Here is a 19067-nt window from a genome sequence, read left to right as displayed (position 1 = left end):
TCATAAGAATATGAGAAGATCCCTGCCAGATCAGACCAAAGTAGCGGTCTATCCTGTCTAGCCACCTGCTTCCCACGGTGGCACAAGTGAAGTGGGCCAGAGTCACATTCCTGGTCAGCCACTGCCAGTTCACATCCCTTGAGCATATATGTCAAATTAGGATGGTTTGCCCCGACGCACATCACTCTAAACTTGATTACATCTCAAAGGGTTGCTGCTTGGATCTAAGCTACTGGAGAGTTGGTGTTGGCGTGATCAGAGGGGCAACACCATGAGCTGGCAGGCATGAACAAGGCAAGGAAGAAAGAAAGAAAGAAAGGGAATTGAGCCATAAAACACAAGGTGCTGCTGCTGGGCAGCTGGGTGATTCGGTGCCCTGGTATCGCTTTCAATTGAGAGGCCTCATTCCAACAGGATGGGTGCACATGTCTGGAGTGTGAAATGACTTACGGGTGGGAGGCTTAAGGCCTTGGCTTCAGATGTGAGTGGTTTGGCAGTGAGCATTTGCTTGAGTGGTGGTTTAGGCATTGGATAGGCGTAGTCTTGGTTGGAGAAGAGGTTGTTGACTCTGCCTTCCCCTACAGAAAATGGCATATCCTGTTAAAGGGATCCAGGGCAGATGCTTCTGTCCAGATGCCCTGGTGGGGGCTAGGTCACAGCACTCCCCAGGTCCTACCAGCAGATGGGCTAGAAGGGGTGGGGTTCTACCCAGTGCCAGTGCCAAACCTCTTACATCTGTAGTCAGTAAAGGTGTAGTCTGATTTCACCCAAATACAACAGGTCTCATTATTTATGGGGGATGCCTGGGCACGCAAGAGATAAGATAGTAATTTTCCAATATCTAAAGGGCTGCCACATGGAAGATGGATCAAGCTTTTTTTCTCCTTCTCTGGACCTGAACCAGTGGCTTCATTATAAGAAAGGAGATTCTGACTAAACATCAGGAAGAACATGATGACAGTAAGAGCTGTTCAGCAGTCGAACAGACTTTCATGAGCGGTGGTGGGCTCTCCTTTCTTGGAGGCTTTTAAGGTTGGATGGCCACCTGTCACCCTTGGAGTCCCTTCAAATTCTACAATTCTATGGTTCTATTATTCTAGTTTGTCAAGCTTGTGAATAATTCTCTTCAGTGTTGGTGAATAGTAAAACCATTGCCTTCTGCCACTTAATCCCAGATGAGGATGTCAGTCGGACTTGCATGACAGAGATGTGGCTTTGGGGGTGGGAATATCTTCTCTCAGCTTTGTTGATAGGCTTTCTCAGTGCAGCATCAACTTGATGGGTGGGAAGAATGGGTGCTGCCATGATTGGTCAAGATTAAACCTCCATGATCGGGGTCCCTGTCCAACAGTCCACTAAACTTGAGTGTTTGCCTGTAGTGTTGGGTTCTTGAGTTAGGAGAGGATTCTGCTAGGGGACCACCCACCCCAATGCTCGGCAGTCTACCTTTCTGATTTTAGAGGTAGTGTTGAAGACTCCATGAAATTTGAAAATGGGGAGCCTTGCAGCGGTGGAGGAAGCCTCTTGGGCACCTGGAGCGGTGCACCCAGGGGCGGGGCAAGCCACACCCATAGGGATGGGGCACGCAGTGCCCATAGGGACAGGACGTGCCACATGGGCTGGGGCCTCAGCTGCCCTACAGCTGGGGGGAGGCAGTGAGCAGACATTGTGGAGCCTGCGGGAGCCTGAGACACATGGCTCGGGCGTGCTGTAGGCCCTGTGGTGAGTGCCACCCACCATTTTGTCACTCCCCTCAGTGGGGGCACCTGGGGCAGTTATGCATTGAACATCCATACACAGACCTTTTTTCTATGAGCAAATTGGAGCTTTGTGGAAACTGTTTCTAATGATGCCCGGTTCAATGCTCAGTTTGGAATATATTAGATTTGGTGTCCTGTTAAGGTCAGGATGGTGTTGATATTGACTGGGTCTTAACTGGTCAAAGTCTGTATGTATTTAAAAGAAATTCATATTAATTCCTTATTTACAACTGACTCTCCTTCCCCATCCCTTACTCTGTTAACTCTGTTGTATTAAATTTTGGGCTATGAGAGCCTGGGAGCAGGGAGCTGTTCTCTTACATTTTTTAAGTCCCAAGAATGTACACCTCTGGTACTATAAAAGCAAGTAAATGAAACAAAAACTTGTATCATCAACAAATGGGTGCTTTGGAGTGGAGTTTAAGGATAGTTGTTCTGCAACACATTAAAGTCGTTCACAAAAGGGACAGCCTTTACTGGTGCAAGAAATCTGAAAATGAATTTGACAGTAAAAGGAATACAATGTGAGGGCGTAGAGAGATATAGTCTAAGGAAATTCTTCAGCCAAACCCTGCTCTTGAACTCTACTCCTCTGGCATGAGACATAAAAGAGACAGGGCAAAAAGTCCAACATTTTTTATTTGGCCTCTGGAGAGATTGCGATGTTCTTTCTTGTCGGGATGGGAGACCGTTCACTTCTGAGGCATCATTCATCTTGCAGCTGCTCATCGCTGTCTTCTATGGGGAAGCAGGCTTGCTGGGGCCGGTGGTCACTTTTCTGAGCATTCTCTCCAGCTGCTCTCCTTCTGCCAAACCGTCCCACAGGTCGGATCCCTCGCCCCGTGTACCAGGAAGGATCAATGTCTGGATCTGGAAGGCAAAGCCCAGGTGGTATTGAGAGCCTAGGAAAAAGATAAGTCCTTCCCACTCCTGCACCGCAATACCTGGCATTGATCTGCCATATTCTAAAGCACTGGCACACTTGTTTGTGGGGAAGCAATGTGAGCTTTTCATCACTAGCAAAGCTTCTTTGCAAGACTACCCTTGTTGAGCTGATGGCATTTTTTCTACCTGTCTAATTTCACACCTGCCTAATACGCCTGCGGGTTGTGCGCTAGGAGTGGCAGTGGCAGGAATAATGGAGTGAAAGAGAAGCACACAAGGAAGGACACCATGTAGCAAAGTGACTTTCTATGCATATGGAATGCTATCAGAAAAACCAACCAATAATTTCCACTTTTCCTGGGGGGGGGGGACACAGGAAGGGGGAATGTTTTTCTTCCCTGGCTTCAAAACTTCCAAAAATGTTCCACCTCTAGTTGGAGGTCCAAAGGTTCCCTCCACCTTCTGTAGGCGCTCCCTCCTCTTGTCTCCCAAAGTCCCTCAAGACTCATCACAAGTGCATGTTACAGATCAGCGAACCCTATCCTGAGCTGAACTCCTTTATGAAAGTTCACATTCCACTTCATCTAGTTTGATGATTGTGCTGCACACCCATCACTCGGGTCTAGCTGCTCATCCAGTTATCAGTGGTTGTCATGTCCCTTAACTCACTGCAGGGGACACTGGCCATTTCCCAGTGCTACAGTGATAAACAGCTTCCTCAGAAAGGTTCTCTTCAGCACAGCTGCTTTTAAAAGTTTTGTCTTCTACCCCGTACAGTCCCCAAGAACTTACTTCTGACTTCCATGGATCGCTCAAGGATTCGGCATTCGGCGTCAGGCAGCAGCAGGCAGTCCATCAGCAAGCACAAGAGGCAGATGATGAAGAGCCTCATGTCTGTTTCCTTTTCCTTCTTCAAAGGTTCTGTGACTCGTAAGGGGAACCTGGTGAAGCTCGGGCCCCAACTGCAGTCACAAGGGAAAGGTCTATCAGTTTCAGGCAAGGGAAGTGCCCTTCAAAAGTGCGCTTCAGGATGAGCGACAGCAGTAACACAAAACTCTACAACATGCACAACAGGTTTGCAACTTTCATTTCAAGAACTATTAGTGGGGGATGTGAAAAGGGAAGGGAAGGGAAGGGAAGGGAAGGGTATTCAGCTGTATTCAGGTATTTGCCTGAACATGCAAAGGCTCAAAGTGAGCACATGCAAGTCCCGTCCTCAAGTCTTCATGAGCAGGTTGTCCTCAGTCCCTCACCATCCCTGAGCTTGAATTTGAGTAGCATTCCTCATGCAGTCTGGGTCTCTGACAATGCAGTGCACTCTGCTCATAACAGAGTATTTTTTTAAAATAAATTTTCTACTTTTTCCATGATTTGGTGCTTTTTATGCCTAAATCCTCTCTGTCTGTGGGGGGGGGGGGGTTGGGGTTGGGGAGGGAGAATGTGAATGAAAATGAATATCCTTGTCTATCCATACATATCTGATTGAGACAATACCTGATCGAGACATCCAGGAAGAATATGGGCTCGCTCTCTCTTTTAAAAAAGGCATCACCCAGAAGTCTGTCAATTCTCCAGCAGAAGCTGAAATCGACTCTACACATCCCAGTCCATCACATGTTTAAAGTGGGAAGCCCTATCCTATGTTCAAATCCCTCTCAGGCAAAGAGAGCCAGTCCCTGGCTCTGCCTGGAGCTCTTTGGAGAGTAAGTACGATAAAATGAAAATAAGTAAATGATTTACTTGGTCCTATAGGCCGGGATCAGAAGCTCTCAAGTTGTTAGGTGGGAAGCCTCAGCAGAAGAAGAGAGTTACACACACACACACACACACAACATGGAGACAAAAGCCTCCGCAAAGGACCTCAGCTTTCCAGAACATCTGGAGGGTGGTGAAGAAGTAGTTGAGGGGAGAAGACAACAACATACAGCACAAGCAAATCCTATCAAGCATCACCTTCTGGTGCCGACAGGTAACTCTGAGGAAGATTCGGGAGGCATAACCATGAAAGGTCTCCTGTGTGAACGAAGTCCTCATGTACACATGTAACATCATAGTTGTGACGCAGGCAAAGGAGAGGGGCAGCTGCAGTGTGCACACGCACATATTTGGATTGGGGTGCCCCTTGTTTACTTTCAATATTTCCTATTTAGTATTTCAAAATGTGGACATTTTAACCTTCACTCTACATTAGCCTGTTAGCTAATAAAAGTTGTTTTTCACCTTTGGAAGAACAACTGCCATCATTCTCTAGCAGTCTTTAAGTAAAAGAACTTAAGGTAAATTTGTGTTTTGAAAAGGAACCAGAATTGTTTTAACTCTCAGGGTGTCTGCAATTTTTCTTGCTATGTCTCTCCCTGAATCCTTTGTTGGTGAGAGAAAGAAAACAGACGTGCCCTGGCTCATAGTTAGAGCTGCTGTCCTACAGCATGGCATGAAAGTGCAAGGGGAGAACTCTGTGCAGAGCTGGAGATGCTTCTGAAACTTCTACTGCAATGGCTCCAGCACCTTGATGAAACTCTTACAAGTTTAAAGTTTGCTCGCCTGTTCAGCTGTGCAAAAAGCTGAGGCAGAAAGTTCAAAGGCACTTCCGGCTGTGTGTGTGAAGCTCTTCTCCCACATATACACATGTATATGCATTTGTTTTGCAGGACTGTAGTCAGGATAACTGTAGCCAAATTTTAAAAAATGCCCAGCACTTATCATACAAATTAAACTGGTAAGACATTTCAGCTAACATTTGATTGGAATTGTGAGCCACTGTGCAGATTTCAGTTGCAGGGAAGCACAGGGAGTCGGGTCTGTGAAAACTGATCTGTGTGCAGCCTTGACCCAACAGAAAGCACAACGCTTTCTACCATTTCTAAGCATCATACTTGTTGCGCAGGGGTCCTCTCCTGGGTCTGGAAACTTCTTTCCTATGTGCTGACCACACCTGCTGAACTAGGGGCATCTTTCCCCAAGTCCTGATGCATTTTGGCACATTTCCTGTTTATCCTCACATAATAGCCTGACCTTTAAAGGCTTCTCGCCAAAAGCAACCATGTTGTTGTATTTATTGGCTGCAAAATACATTGCAAACTGTTCATTCTGAAAACCAGCAAGCCTAAATGGAAATAAGGTTGAATCAAACCACAGCTTAGACATGGAACTCACACACTGGCTTTGGGTCACTTGCTGCTTCCCAGCCTCAGTTTCCCAACTGGAAAGCTGGCATAATAATTGCCTCCCAGTGGATTGTCATTTATGTCAATATCTTAGGCTATATACCTAAAATAATTGCAGTGACAATTTTATTCTTGAAAATCTTAAAAATCCTAAATTATTGAACTGCATCATCTACTGTTTCTTTTGTTTTACTGGGAGCAGCACTAGTTTATCTCAAAAAGGGGATACCTGAGCTTTGGTTTCAGAAAATAAAAGTAAGCTGTTAGAAGATCTAGCTAGAAACCCCTTTGGTTTTTATTACCCTAGCAAGCCATTATCACTTTAAAATGAAATTACAAGCCCACATACACACAACAAAGCAGCAAAGTTAGAAAATGCTCACGGTGGGCATGGGATGGAAAGCCATTTTACTCAGACCGCTCCCCAAATTTATTTGATGAGGCTACAGGTGCCACACAAAGCATGCCTTCTATTTAGTCTCACTCATCCCGACTTTTTTCTGAAACAGGCAATGAAAAGCAGAACTGAAGAGGAATACTTACTTTTTTCCTAGAGTGACGGAGAGTGGCACTGCTCCGCTCTCTTTTCAGTGAGTGACGCGGTGAGAGCCGGTGGTCGCTCTATTCCTTTTTATGCTGTCCCTTTGTCTATGTATGGCTGCCTGTGACATCATCAAGACTGGAACAAGGCATCTCAGCATAATCCTCCCATCATCCCATAACAACTTATGTTATGGGCTGCAAAAGATGGGTCCTTCTTCATATTATATTGCACCTGAGAATTCAGCTTTTGTATAGTACTCTAATAACCCAAAATGCATATTTGGTTATTAACAGGGCAATCCTAAGCATGCCTACTCTGGTGTAAATCCCACCACGTTCAAGCAGACTTTCTCCCAGGTGAGAATGTGTATGTGCACTGCACCACATTACATTTTATATGACTGCAGCCTAAAAACCAGTACTCCAAGATTAAACTGCAAATGTTCAAAGCTCCCCCCCCCCCCCGTTCCTTCCTTCTGTCCACATGGAGACCATTGCCAATGAATTGCCTTTGTGTACTATGTCATCTTCCATATATTGTGTGACCACTTAGTTCACATTGATTAACTAGAATAAGTTGGGCAAAATTGCATGAATGCATTTGTACACCTTGTTTGTTTTCATAGAATCATAGCTTTGTAGAGCTGGAAGGGACCACAAGGATCATTCAGTCCAACCCCTTGCAATGCTGGAATCAAATGTGTAATTATTTTGTTCCAGTTTGTCTTGATGTTGATGATGGTGATGATGAAATTTCTATCTCAGCCTTCATTCCAAAGGAGCCAAGGATGGCAAACAGCAAAGTAGCAAAAGTAAATAAATTAACCATAAAGCAAAACATTTTAACAGGGATTAAAAACACCCACATCTAAAATGGTTTGAAATTGTTTTGTACTCCACTGAGAAACAGGCAATAGGAGTGTATTGGCAGATGGGAGGTATAGCCAGAGACCCTCATTCTCAGGAACTTGGAATACATGACTGTGGCCTGCAGAACTCCCTACATTGAACTGTGGGGATTCCTATCAAGAGGGGAGAGGAATTATACAACAAAATCTATCGTGCCGTTTCTGGGCTCCTCTCTGCATGGTAGGGTTCGCTTCCCATGTCACTGTAAATACAATGGAAACCATGAGCATGATCCATTACATTTCAATGCATGCACTGAAAGAGATCAGAAGAGGGGGAGGCCATCTTTTCTCCATTCTTCTTCTGGGCTGATCTTCAGCCATGGGGTGCGCAGCACAGCAAACCACCCACTGCTTGCATCCTGCCTCTCTTTGCCTCTTATATAAAGATGCAAGCAGCCATTCCTCTCTGGCCTGGTAGTTGCATGTGCACCTACAGGGTGTGTGTGTGTGTGTGTGTGTGTGTGTGTGTGTGTGTGTGTTCACTATGGAATCATGGGTTTCCAGAGTTTTGGTGCCACACAATGGATTTATTCCTGGTTCTGCAAAAACTTACTGGAGTGGAAGCACAAATTTACCCTATCCCTGTTTAATTCTGGCCCAGAGGGAATAACATTCTTGGGAGTGGATAATTATCCACCTCAGGCTGTAAGTTTTTGTGCTGTATGAGTGAAAAGTGTATTTATGTTGCATCTTTTTTTCTGATGGCTGACAGATGATGAGAACAACACGTAGTTTAAATGGTTAAGGAACACTAGTCTGTAATATAAACCTGTGGCTGCTATGATACCTAGGACAGGAGGGGAGCTGGGATGGCCTGATCTCTGGTACCATAATTGTCTCAGTGAAAACAGAGAGACCTGAGGGTGTCTCCAAATCCAAGTTTTGCACAGGGAAGTCTGGGAGCTTGCTTCAGACCCATAAATTATACTTCAGTGGCATTTTTGTTATAGTTGCATGATTGGGATTCATTTGGACAAACTCTCCACTATTTGCAAAGTTGTGTTTTGTGGTTTCAGGATACTTTAGATTTTGATTGCCAAGGTCTGTCGTGTTTAGTTTTTAGTACTACATAAGACATGAAAGTTAGGTTTTTAGGATTTGTGGTGTTTGTGTTTTGTATTAGCTGTGTTGCAGTGGGGGCCTCTTTGAGCACAGAGAATTGCGGGGATGTTTACCATAACCATATGCTAATGTTTAGGTTGTTGTCTGGAGCAAACAGTACATCAAGCTATTCTCTCTCTAGCGGGTTGCAGCTGCAACTAGGAAACATAATATTCTCTGCCCAGTAATGAAGGTCTTCTTCTGGACTTCAAGCAAATAGCGAGTTTCCCACATGGGACTTTTAGATAAAAGGGTAATGTGTCAAGGATTGGACAGGCAATGTATGTGTCAACATACCAGAATTAACTAACCAAGGCATTTCAAAATATACTATTTTATCCAAAAGCAGCACCTGATTTTCCAAAAATTGGTTTGAAAGGCACTAAAGGTACTTTTATTTATCCCTACCCAGAGCAGCTAGGAGCAAGACTGAGTTGGCCTGGAAAGCAGTGATATTGGGGGTCAGGCAAAGCAGCCACAAGAGCTGTCTATAGGGGTGGAGGAGAAATTGGATTCAGTTTGCATTTAAAAGTGAACCTGCCAGGTTTGCACTTTGGGGGGGGGGTGAGGAAGTAAACCAAAAAACAGTTACCCTTCTTCAGATTTTGCAGTAGAATTCTCTAGCCAAGTTATGAGGGCAAAAATGTATATGCTGTGCACAAAAATCAGAGGCAGTTTTAGGGTAGTGCAGTTTTAGGGTAGTGTAACCGGCCACTTTGCAGAGGGAGCCCCTACAATGCTGTAGAATGGAGCCCAAGAGGCAGCGAAGCTGAATTCTAGCATTGCACACGGCGGCACCATTCCGAGAGCCCAGAGTCCACCACTGTAAAAATGCATATATCAGTGGAGGCAACATACAAAAATATGCTTGTATGAGGAAACTGCTTTACAAAATGTGCACAATAGGGGAAATTGCATAAGAAAAATACAAAGCAATGTGCTGGAGGATAAATTTGTACCGAAATCCTGATGAATTTTCTCAAGGTATTTTTTAAAAAAGAGAAAAAAATCATGAATTGCTGTGGAAATGCGAAGAACTGAACTTAAGATTGCCAGCCCTAGCTGTCAATGGCTCCAGGGGTGTCAACTTGAATAATATATTGGGGGTGTGTGTGCAGGTAAGCCCTTCCCCACATAATAGATCACAAGATACGGCACATGCACACCACCTTAATGGCAATGCCCAGTGCTTTTTTAAAAAAAGAAGATAAAAAGGATTCTTGGGAGGATTTTCTAGTGGCATTCCAGCAAATAAAACTTTTGTGCAGAAACTTAGACAAGTCCTGAAATGACTGGATATGATTCACTTCCAGGAGATAAGGCAGAATCTCAATTTTATCCCACTGCACCAATCTTCTCTGAGACATCCTTGGAATGTCAGATCATCCAAACACAAGCAAAGAATTGTAATGAAGCAACAACTCTTTTAAAGGCACAGCCCATGCAGCCTTGGCTTTTCAGGAAGTCCCTAGCCTCTTCCACTATTAGGTTTACACCATCCCATTTTGAAATGCTAGGAATTACATAGCATTGTAGGCTGGCCTGAAAACCTATGACAAAATGCCTCTTTTGTTTTGTGCGCTGATAAACTATCAAGCCTTTCCATTCAAGAATATAAAGTATATTACTTTGCTTAAAAGACCTGTGTTTGACAACAAACCTTCTGTGGTTCAAAATCTCACAAATCAGATTTGGACAGTATTCGGTCTGCTACCTGAAATAATTTCCTCCTGTGTGGTAAGCAAGATGGAAATATAAAGGGATGGTGTACTATATTTCTCACTACCTGATTTCTTCATTTTCCAATTTGGCATCAAAACTTTGTTTCCTTTATTAATTTTTTTTTATTACTAATAAGACATTATTAGCACTAGCTGGTTAAGGCGTAAGTGTGAGCTGGTAGGCATGAAGTGCCCTCCCCTCCCCATCTCCCTCCAGAAATCAGGAAGGAAAAAAAAGATACTGCAGGAAACATTTCTTAATAGGAACACAATGCCAGTGTTTATTGTATGATTTAGCATATACATATGATAGATACATGGATAGAGGTCAATGGCTTAGATGAGCAGAATGACTATGTTTTATCTTAGGCCAAAAGGAGACATGAGGCGATGCTCTTTACATCTTTTGTCCCGAGGGCTTCTCTTTAAATGGGTAAAGCAGTTGTGAGGAGCCTTTGGTTGGGGGTCGTCATTGCTGCCCCCGCCTTCCACTGGTCCTTTGCGCAACAGCTACGTTATCTGATAAAAATAGCCCTGGGGTAAAGAACCGTGGAACTAAAGGCAGCACGCACTTCTGCCTTTGATTGCATCATGAAACTAATGGACATCACTGGAGAGGATGTGGGACACTTAGAAGGCTGATGGCAAATGAGACACATTTCTGGGTGCTGCTGCAAGGGGGAAATGCTTCCTAGCATAAGAGGATTCCTGCCAGCGATGCAGTGAGCTGTCTTAGCAGGAGCCTTTGGCGCTTTCTGTGCTTTGTTCATAGGGCAAAGCTTTACAAGCAAAGGAGGCAGGTGCACACATTTTAAGGGTCCTTTGTATACCCCTCAGTGTGGTAAAAATTGCATTCCTGTATCTCCATGTGTCTGAGTGCCAGTCATATAGGAGTGGTGCCATATAAATCCTGGACATTCAGGATGACACTGTATGGTTGTGTTAAAAAAAAAAAAAAAAAAGGTTTGGATTTTAGTAAAAGAAAAGAAATAAAAATGGAAATGAATCGAATGTGGAATTTGATGCACTTTAACAGAAACTCCAGATGGACTACGTGAGGGTGAAATGTAATTGTGTCATTTGGCTCACGGTACCAATTTCTTTGGGGATAAATTTGCAAGTTTGTCATAACATTTGATTTATCCTGAGGAGGATTCAAAGGATACCTGAAGAAGACAGTACAATTCTATACAACTCAGAAGTAAGCTGAAATCAGGCTTGAAAGCTAACTATCCTATCACTTATTTATCATGACAACTTGCAGAGGGAAGAAGTCAGGTCTGCAACTGTGAGCGTATCTGCCTATTGTAATGTTTGGCCTTCAGCAGCAATTCAGATGTGCTTCCTTGAGCCTCTACTTAATGTGCTTATCAGAAATAGGAGAAAGAATTTTGCATTCCTCTGCTAGAGCATATGGAATAGGGGATTCTTTTCATATCTCATTTAAGCTCTGTTACTCATAAGCCTGCTCTTTATCCACCTAAAGCTCTGCAAAGACACATGCTACTATAACATGGAAGGAATGGCATGATCATACAAGCATCTTTGCCTCTGCTCTGCCCAGTATTGTCTATGAGGTACCAGGGACCAGACCTTGAAAAGTCCTGACCTTCCACTCTGCCATGGTTGCTCCACTGTTTCTGCCATTTTACTTCCTGCCATTTTGGTTTCTCATCTCTCTCTCCCCCACCCCATAACTTTTTTAAAATGCACAGACCATTTCTGCAACTCTGAAGAGGCAGATGCCTTGCATGGAGAAATTTGAGCAGAAAGCCTCTCTGATTAATGCCTGTGCAACCACGGCCTGCACTCCTGGCTAAGCACCAGAGCCCTAATATATTCCAGAACGAGGCAGAGCTGCAAGACGTTGGCATGCCAAAACCAACAAAGAGTTCTGTGAACCTTGAAGGCTGACAAAAACCTATGTGTTTGTGGTGTAAGTCACTGGGGAGGAAGAGGGTCAGAGGACTGTGCTGCTCCTGCTCTCTTTGGTGGACTTCCCATGAGCATCTGGTTGGCCACTGTGGGAAATGGTTTGGTCTAGCAAGGCTCTCCTTGTGCCCTGCGTTGCCATGGGGCTCCAAAATGGGCTCTAGTTCATTTACGATGCCATAGTAAATTTGTTAGTCTTCAAGGAACCACAGGACACTTGGGGAAGAATCCCACGTTGCACTAAGGCGATCAAACGTTCCATCAGAGCAAGCACTTTGGCTTGCCAGACAGAATGTTCCCCCTCTCCTCTGCGTGCTGTTCTGGGGGTTCTGTATCATCTGATACTGAAAGGCAGCTAAGGATGAAAGCCCAGCATTCTGCCTTCTGGTTCCATATTCCAGACCCTTGAAAAAACCCTCCTGATTACTGCAGGGCACTGTGAAGTGCTGACCACTGAAACCTGCATGACATGACTTTAATTCACCAGCCCAAATGATCAGAATATGGACGCATACTTTAGCAGTGCATGAAGAAAAAACATTTTAGCTATGAGTCCTGTTCAATAGATGTGGGCAGGTAATTAAGTCAATCCTAGAACAGAAATTCCTTTTACTAAGTTGGGCTCTTAGTATGAATGTAGGAACCAAATTTCAAAGGGATGTTGCCCAGAGAATTCTTTTCCAACCTGCTTCTTTCCTGTTTCCTGACTCAGGCAAAGGGAGGGAGCAGTGCAGGCTTTTGACCCCTGAAGGAAAATGTGTAGATCTAGCACTGCAGGTGAACAGATGGAAAGAAGAAAAGAAAGAAAATAGAATGAAGGGATGAAATCTTGAGTTGAGGTCTTAGAAGACTTCATTCTGTTCAAGAGCGATGGGTCATCACAGGCTTCTGTAAAGTATCAAAACATTGATGAGAACCCTTCTGGTATCAATGAGGATGGGCCAAAATTGTTCACCCACATTCCCCATTTCACTGTTTGCAGGGTGTGAAGGTGGTCATTTCAGAGATACTCAGTGAGCAGGGACAAAACAGGGTGGTAAGCTGTTCTGGTTAGCTGTGCAGGCCCTGTCGTCCCTTCAGCTCACGTGAGTCCAGAGGGACAGTGGGGCTTACACAGCTGACATGAGGGGAAACTTCCTCCCTGTGCAATTGCTGAGCTGATACAGGCGATTCCCCATTTTATGCAATTTCACTGATGTGCACAGGGGTTTGAATGTAACCCCACCTAAATGGAGAGTCGCCTGTATGCACCCTTTTCACAGAACAGGGTTCTACCACTAATAAAGTTATAGCAAAAAAGATATCCACAATGCTATCTTTCTTGTCTTGGAAGCACCCCAAGGCAATGTAAGGAACCATACTAAGACAGTTAAAGGGTTAAAGCAGAACCCAGCAATGCACTCATGTCAAGGACAAAACGTTTGGGCAATTATATGGCTGTCACCAAAAGTCATGGTACTTTCATTTTGTGAAATTTCTAATCAGCTGCTTTTCATTCTGTCTAATGTCTGATAAGGTAAAAGGTAAAGGTACCCCTGCCCGTACGGGCCAGTCGTGTCCGACTCTAGGGTTGTGCGCCCATCTCACTTAAGAGGCCGGGGGCCAGCGCTGTCCGGAGACACTTCTGGGTCACGTGGCCAGCATAACGAAGCTGCTCTGGCGAGCCAGCACCAGCACAGCACACGGAAACGCCGTTTACCTTCCCGCTATAAAGCGGTACCTATTTATCTACTTGCACTTAGGGGTGCTTTCAAACTGCTAGGTGGGAAGGAGCTGGGACCGAAAGACGGGAGCACACCCTGCCGCGAGGATTCAAACCGCTGACCATGCGATCGGCAAGTCCTAGGCGCTGAGGTTTTATGTCTGATAAGGAGTTGTGCATAATTCAAGGATATGCATGTTCTCGTATTAACAGGAGTTGGACTCATGAAAGATTGTAGCTCTTCCATTTTGAATTGCCTACATACTTATAATCTCTGATCAAGAAACAAAACTCTGTTTTCCTTCTGCATCTCGATTTGGGGTGGCCTGCACTAACTCCTCTCTGCTGTCCCTGGCTAGTCTACTACCTTTCAGCTTATAGAAGGGCAATGAGCTGGATTCTGAATACTTGCCGCAAAGATGTGATCTGCTTTCCTGCTTCTTCCATTTGGATTTCGCTGTGTCAAAGATCCTCTGTAATTGGAGTTTCGAGCAAATGATTCAGCATTGTCTTGAAAAATGGAAGGCAGAGGCATTTGTTAGGACATTGCGACTGACTGTTTTGCTTTTTCTAGAACCATCTGCTTGGAGAGGAAGCCTTTGAGGTGTTGGAATACAGGAGGCCTATCTGGGAGCCCATTTATCCATACAGGTCAGATGGCTTTCTCCACATCTCCATCATTCAGAAGTTTTGCTGACTGAGTGATTCATGGTCTATTCAGTCACAGGGAGTGGGGGGGGGGGGGAAGTCCGATTCAGTCCACATTTAAAAGGGAAAGTACCAAATTTGCATTTTCCCCAAAAGCAAGTGAATGGAATGGATTGGAACAGCCATCTTTTGAAGTTTGCCCTTCTCTGAATCTTGCAGTTCTCCAGCCAAGTAATGTGAAAAAAATGCACCTACTGGGACATGGTGTGCGTAATCATGCATATTTTAGAAAATAACATGCAAAATATTAGGGAAATTGTTTTGCAAAAAGTGTGTATGCTAGGTAAGGTGGCACACAAAAATATGTAATGGAAGGAGAAATCTGAAAATTAAAATACTGATGAATTTTCATGAGGACTTAAAAATAAATACGGTAAACTGCAAACTGGTGTGGAAATAAGGAAATAAGGAGAACTGAACTTAAGCCTGGAAAAATGAGAAACAGGAGGAAAGCGAGATGGGTAGATTTCCCCATCCCTAGTCACAGGACACTAAGCTGAACTAGTCTGTGACTTCCTATTCATTTTCAGACGCTCGCTCTTATCAACACTGGAATTCTTTTTGTGGCCCTCCATTACCGATACAAATATTTTAACATGTAGCCTGTGCACAGTGCTGCCAAGTGCTTCATAAGCATTATCTTGCTGTCATCTTTGGAACAGTTCTGTGATGTGAGAATGACTCCTGCCATATTGGGGGGGGGGGGCTGAGTGAGAGGAAGGTCTCTTTCCTGAGGCCACCTCGGTTCATGGCAGAGGTAAGATGTGAAGCAAGGACTCCCCAATTCGTAGCTCAATGCATCAGCTCTTAATATTTTTTTGAGCACAGTGAGTTCAGGCACAAGCTAAAGAGGGACACAGATGACTTGGTTTCTGTAGCTTGGAGCTGGCTGGCATTTCAGGGTGTGGAGAATGACACAACATGGGCACAAAATGTATCTTGCTGGCAGCATTTCAGGACACATTTATATAGCAATTTATACCGCATGAAGTTATTTATACCAGGCCAGAGTACCACTCAATGTGGTTAACATTTTACATTCTCTTATGACCGGGTGTAAATGACTATGGATCAAATCTAATTGTCTGTGAAACCTAATGAAGGAAACAGCTGAACCCGTTTATAAGTGGCTGTTTCTAAGATTCAGAGGACATAGCAACACTTCAAACCTCAGACTAGTCCAGTGAGAGAAGACTTCATTCCCCTTTCATGAACAATGATGCTGAGACTTACCCATCCCCCACTTTGAGGGAGGTCTGGCTGAGAGAAGGTCTGTCATCTCTTGGTGGCTTCATGGCTAAAGGTAAAGGTAAAGGGACCCCTGACCATTAAGTCCAGTCGTGGCCGACTCTGGGGTTGCAGCGCTCATCTCACTTTATTAGCTGAGGGAGCTGGCGTACAGCTTTCGGGTCATGTGGCCAGCATGACTAAGCCGCTTCTGGAGAACCAGAGCAGCGCATGGAAACGCCATTTACCTTCCCGCAGGAGCGGTACCTATTTATCTGCTTGCACTTTTGTGCTTTCAAACTGCTAGGTTGGCAGGAGCAGAGACCGAGCAACGGGAGCTCACCCCGTCGCGGGGATTCGAACCGCCAACCTTGTGATCGGCAAGTCCTAGGCTCTGTGGTTTACCCACAGCGCCACCCACGTCCCTTCATGGCTAAGTGGGGATTTAATCCCAGATCGACTTGTTTTAAGCCCAACACACTAGTTAACTACACTGAACCCACACTTTTCATGACACTGTCCAGTAATCAATCCACTAGTCTGTGCTACACATGGGCAAAGATAGGACTTCAAAAACTGCACTGGCCAAATTTGCAAAGTCCCATCTTTTTTTAAAAAAGCATGCCTATTTCTGCTGTAGGGTGAATCTGGCACATGTAAATAAAACAGCAGGACAAGATTTCAGTGTACTATGGATGACTCAGAGTGAGTGGCATAACATTTTTGCTTGCTAGCCCAGACTGGGCTTATGACATTATGCTATTACCATAAGAATCATTCAGGCAAAGACTATGCTTGCAAGAACACAACCCCACTTCTGAGCTCTAGTTGCAAACTCCTGAACCTTCATGGAACTACAACGGTGAGAGAACATATGTTGTGTGATGATCAGGCAGTTTTCTGGTGAAATGGAACCACCTGCAGCCAAGTCCAGGCATTCCTTGAGGATGACACTCCAAACTGCTCACAAGGGAAAATGGGACTATTCTGGTTGACCAGTACAAGAACTGACAAACTGCACTCTTGTTGCAGATGTTGGGGGACTCTACCTGCTCGTCTGTCTATCTGCAGAAGTATTCCAAGTGACTTACAACATAAAACCACAAAAGTACAATTAAAACCCACATCAACATGTTAAACCATGAAACTCCTTAATATAGCCAATTATTGTGGGGTGCCTCAGGGTTCCGTCCTCTCCCCCATGCTTTTTAACATCTATATGAAGCCGCTGGGAGAGATCATCAGGGGGTTTGGACTGGGTGTCCATCAATATGCAGATGATACCCAGCTCTACCTCTCTTTCAAATCAGAACCAGTGAAGGCGGTGAAGGTCCTGTGTGAGTGCCTGGAGGCGGTTGGAGGATGGATGGCGGCTAATGGATTGAAGTTGAATCCTGACAAGAAAGAAGTACTGTTTTTGGGGGACAGGGGGCGGGCTGGTGTGGAGGACTCCCTGGTCCTGAATGGGGTAACTGTGCCCCTGAAGGACCAGGTGCGCAGCCTGGGAGTCATTTTGGACTCACAGCTGTCCATGGAGGTGCAGGTCAATTCTGTATCCAGGGCAGCTGTCTACCAACTCCACCTGGTACGCAGGCTGAGACCCTACCTGCCTGCGGACTGTCTCGCCAGAGTGGTGCATGCTCTAGTTATCTCCCGCTTGGACTACTGCAACGCGCTCTATGTGGGGCTACGTTTGGGGGTGACCCAGAAACTGCAATTAATCCAGAATGCGGCAGATAGACTGGTGACTGGGGGTGGCCGCCGAGACCACATAACACCGGTCTTGAAAGACCTACATTGGCTCCCAGTACGTTTCCAAGCACAATTCAAAGTGCTGGTGTTGACCTTTAAAGCCCTAAACGGCCTCGGCCCAGTATACCTGAAGGAGCGTCTCCACCCCCATCGTTCTGCCCGGACGCTGAGGTCCAGCGCCGAGGGCCTTCTGGCGGTTCCCTCATTGCGAGAAGCAAAGCTACAGGGAACCAGGTAGAGGGCCTTTTCGGTAGTGGCGCCTGCCCTGTGGAACGCCCTCCCATCAGATGTCAAAACGATAAACAACTACCTGACATTCAGAAGACATCTTAAGGCAGCCCTGTTCAGGGAAGTTTTTAATGTATGATATTTTAGTGTTTTTTGGTTTCTATGGAAGCCGCCCAGAGCGGCTGGGGAAACCCAGCCAGATGGGCGGGGTACAAATAATAAATTATTATTATTATTATTATTATTATTATCCACCACAAAAAAAAAATCACATACAATTCATAGCATAAAAGAGTACTGTAACGATGACCAAAACAAGAAACACCCAGTCATTTTAAAATGAGCTTTGACACACAAAAAAGTTTCCCCTTGTTCTGAAAGAGTTATACAGTGGTACCACAGGTTACAGACGCTTCAGGTTACAGACACTTCAGGGGCAGCGGGAGCGGCGGCAGCAGGAGGCCCCATTAGCTGAAGTGTTACCTCAGATTAAGAACAGTTTCAAGTACAGAGCAGACCTCCAGAACGAATTAAGTTCTTACCCCGAGGTACCACTGTACTTGGTTTTTAGCAAGTTGCAAAAGCCTAGCTGGCCAAAAACTAGCTGTGAGGTCACCCCTTCTGGTGGCACACGTCCACAGGGATCTACCATGCAGTCATGAACAAAAGCAACTCTGCCATAGAAGAACTCAAGTGGTCTGGGACATATTCTGACAACACTTCTTGACCTTGGGCACATATGCCTCACCTTGGGCATCAATGGTGCCCAGATATAGAACTTGTGCCAGCATATTTGCACGGACAATAATTGGGACCTCGTTTCCATGGATTCTGCATGTATATTTTAAGAAGTAAACACCTGAACATGAAGTAGTTTGAAGTCTTTGGGTCTGAAGTATGAAACAGTTGAACTATTCTGCAAATGGAGGGGGAAAGATTTTGCTGCAGCTGTTTAAATCAGCAACTTGAAACATGGTACCAGAGGGCTGGTACAAGTGTTCATTATTTAGCTACTTGGATTTCTACATTTATTCTTGCTGTGGCAGCAAATAAATGCTTTGGGTGACACTTAACTGGATCTGTCTAGGAGTGGAACAAACTTCCCCTCATGCTGTGGGATTTCCCCTTCCTCTGGAGCAGATTTGCACAACCTGGAAGGTTGAAAGAGGAGAAGAAAGAGGAGGTCCTATTGCTGGAGGAGGAGTCAATTTGAACTATGTTGGAGATCAGCCTTTGGATGGAACTATTCTGCCAGAAACCTTTGCACAAAGTCACGAAGTCTGATTTCTAATCAGAAAAGTATTGCCAGCAAGACAAAATCAGGGGGGTGGGATGGGCCAAAGGGAAAGCAGAGTCCTGCAATACACACACACACACACACACACACACACACACACACACTTCTGCGATTCAGTGTGGTTCCTTAGAAGCTT

General features: G+C 44.9%; 2 protein-coding genes across 5 annotated transcripts in view; both read right to left on the bottom strand.

Moving 5' to 3' along the window:
- Positions 1–2381: 2381 nt before the first annotated feature.
- PRLH (prolactin releasing hormone) lies at positions 2382–6765 on the bottom strand. Of its 2 annotated transcripts, XM_081021613.1 has the most exons (4): positions 6353–6765; positions 4599–4787; positions 3438–3607; positions 2382–2630 (listed from the first exon to the last, which is right to left on the bottom strand). In XM_081021613.1, exons 2-4 carry the CDS (start codon positions 4646–4648, stop codon positions 2467–2469), a joined length of 384 nt encoding a protein of 127 aa, XP_080877739.1. In that variant the 5' UTR covers positions 4649–4787; positions 6353–6765; the 3' UTR covers positions 2382–2466. The 2 variants fall into 2 exon arrangements, with proteins under 2 accessions (XP_080877739.1, XP_080877738.1); XM_081021612.1 differs by having other exon boundaries at positions 4599–6765.
- A 3573-nt stretch (positions 6766–10338) lies between these two features.
- Positions 10339–19067, bottom strand: part of MLPH (melanophilin) — an 82431-nt gene continuing 73702 nt past the window's right edge. For all 3 annotated transcript variants that reach the window (XM_081016916.1, XM_081016915.1, XM_081016917.1), the window contains 2 exons: positions 14132–14229; positions 10339–12905 (listed from right to left, as the gene is read on the bottom strand). In XM_081016916.1, the coding sequence (XP_080873042.1) occupies positions 12879–12905; positions 14132–14229 (125 nt within the window). In that variant the 3' untranslated portion in view covers positions 10339–12878. The remainder of the gene's footprint in view (positions 12906–14131; positions 14230–19067) is intronic.

This window comes from Podarcis pityusensis (assembly GCF_964106645.2).
Source record: "Podarcis pityusensis genome assembly, chromosome: 1".
Classification (NCBI taxonomy): Eukaryota; Metazoa; Chordata; class Lepidosauria; order Squamata; family Lacertidae; genus Podarcis; species Podarcis pityusensis.
Note: the sequence above shows the minus strand (reverse complement) of the source record. Positions and strands in the feature narration are given on the sequence as shown.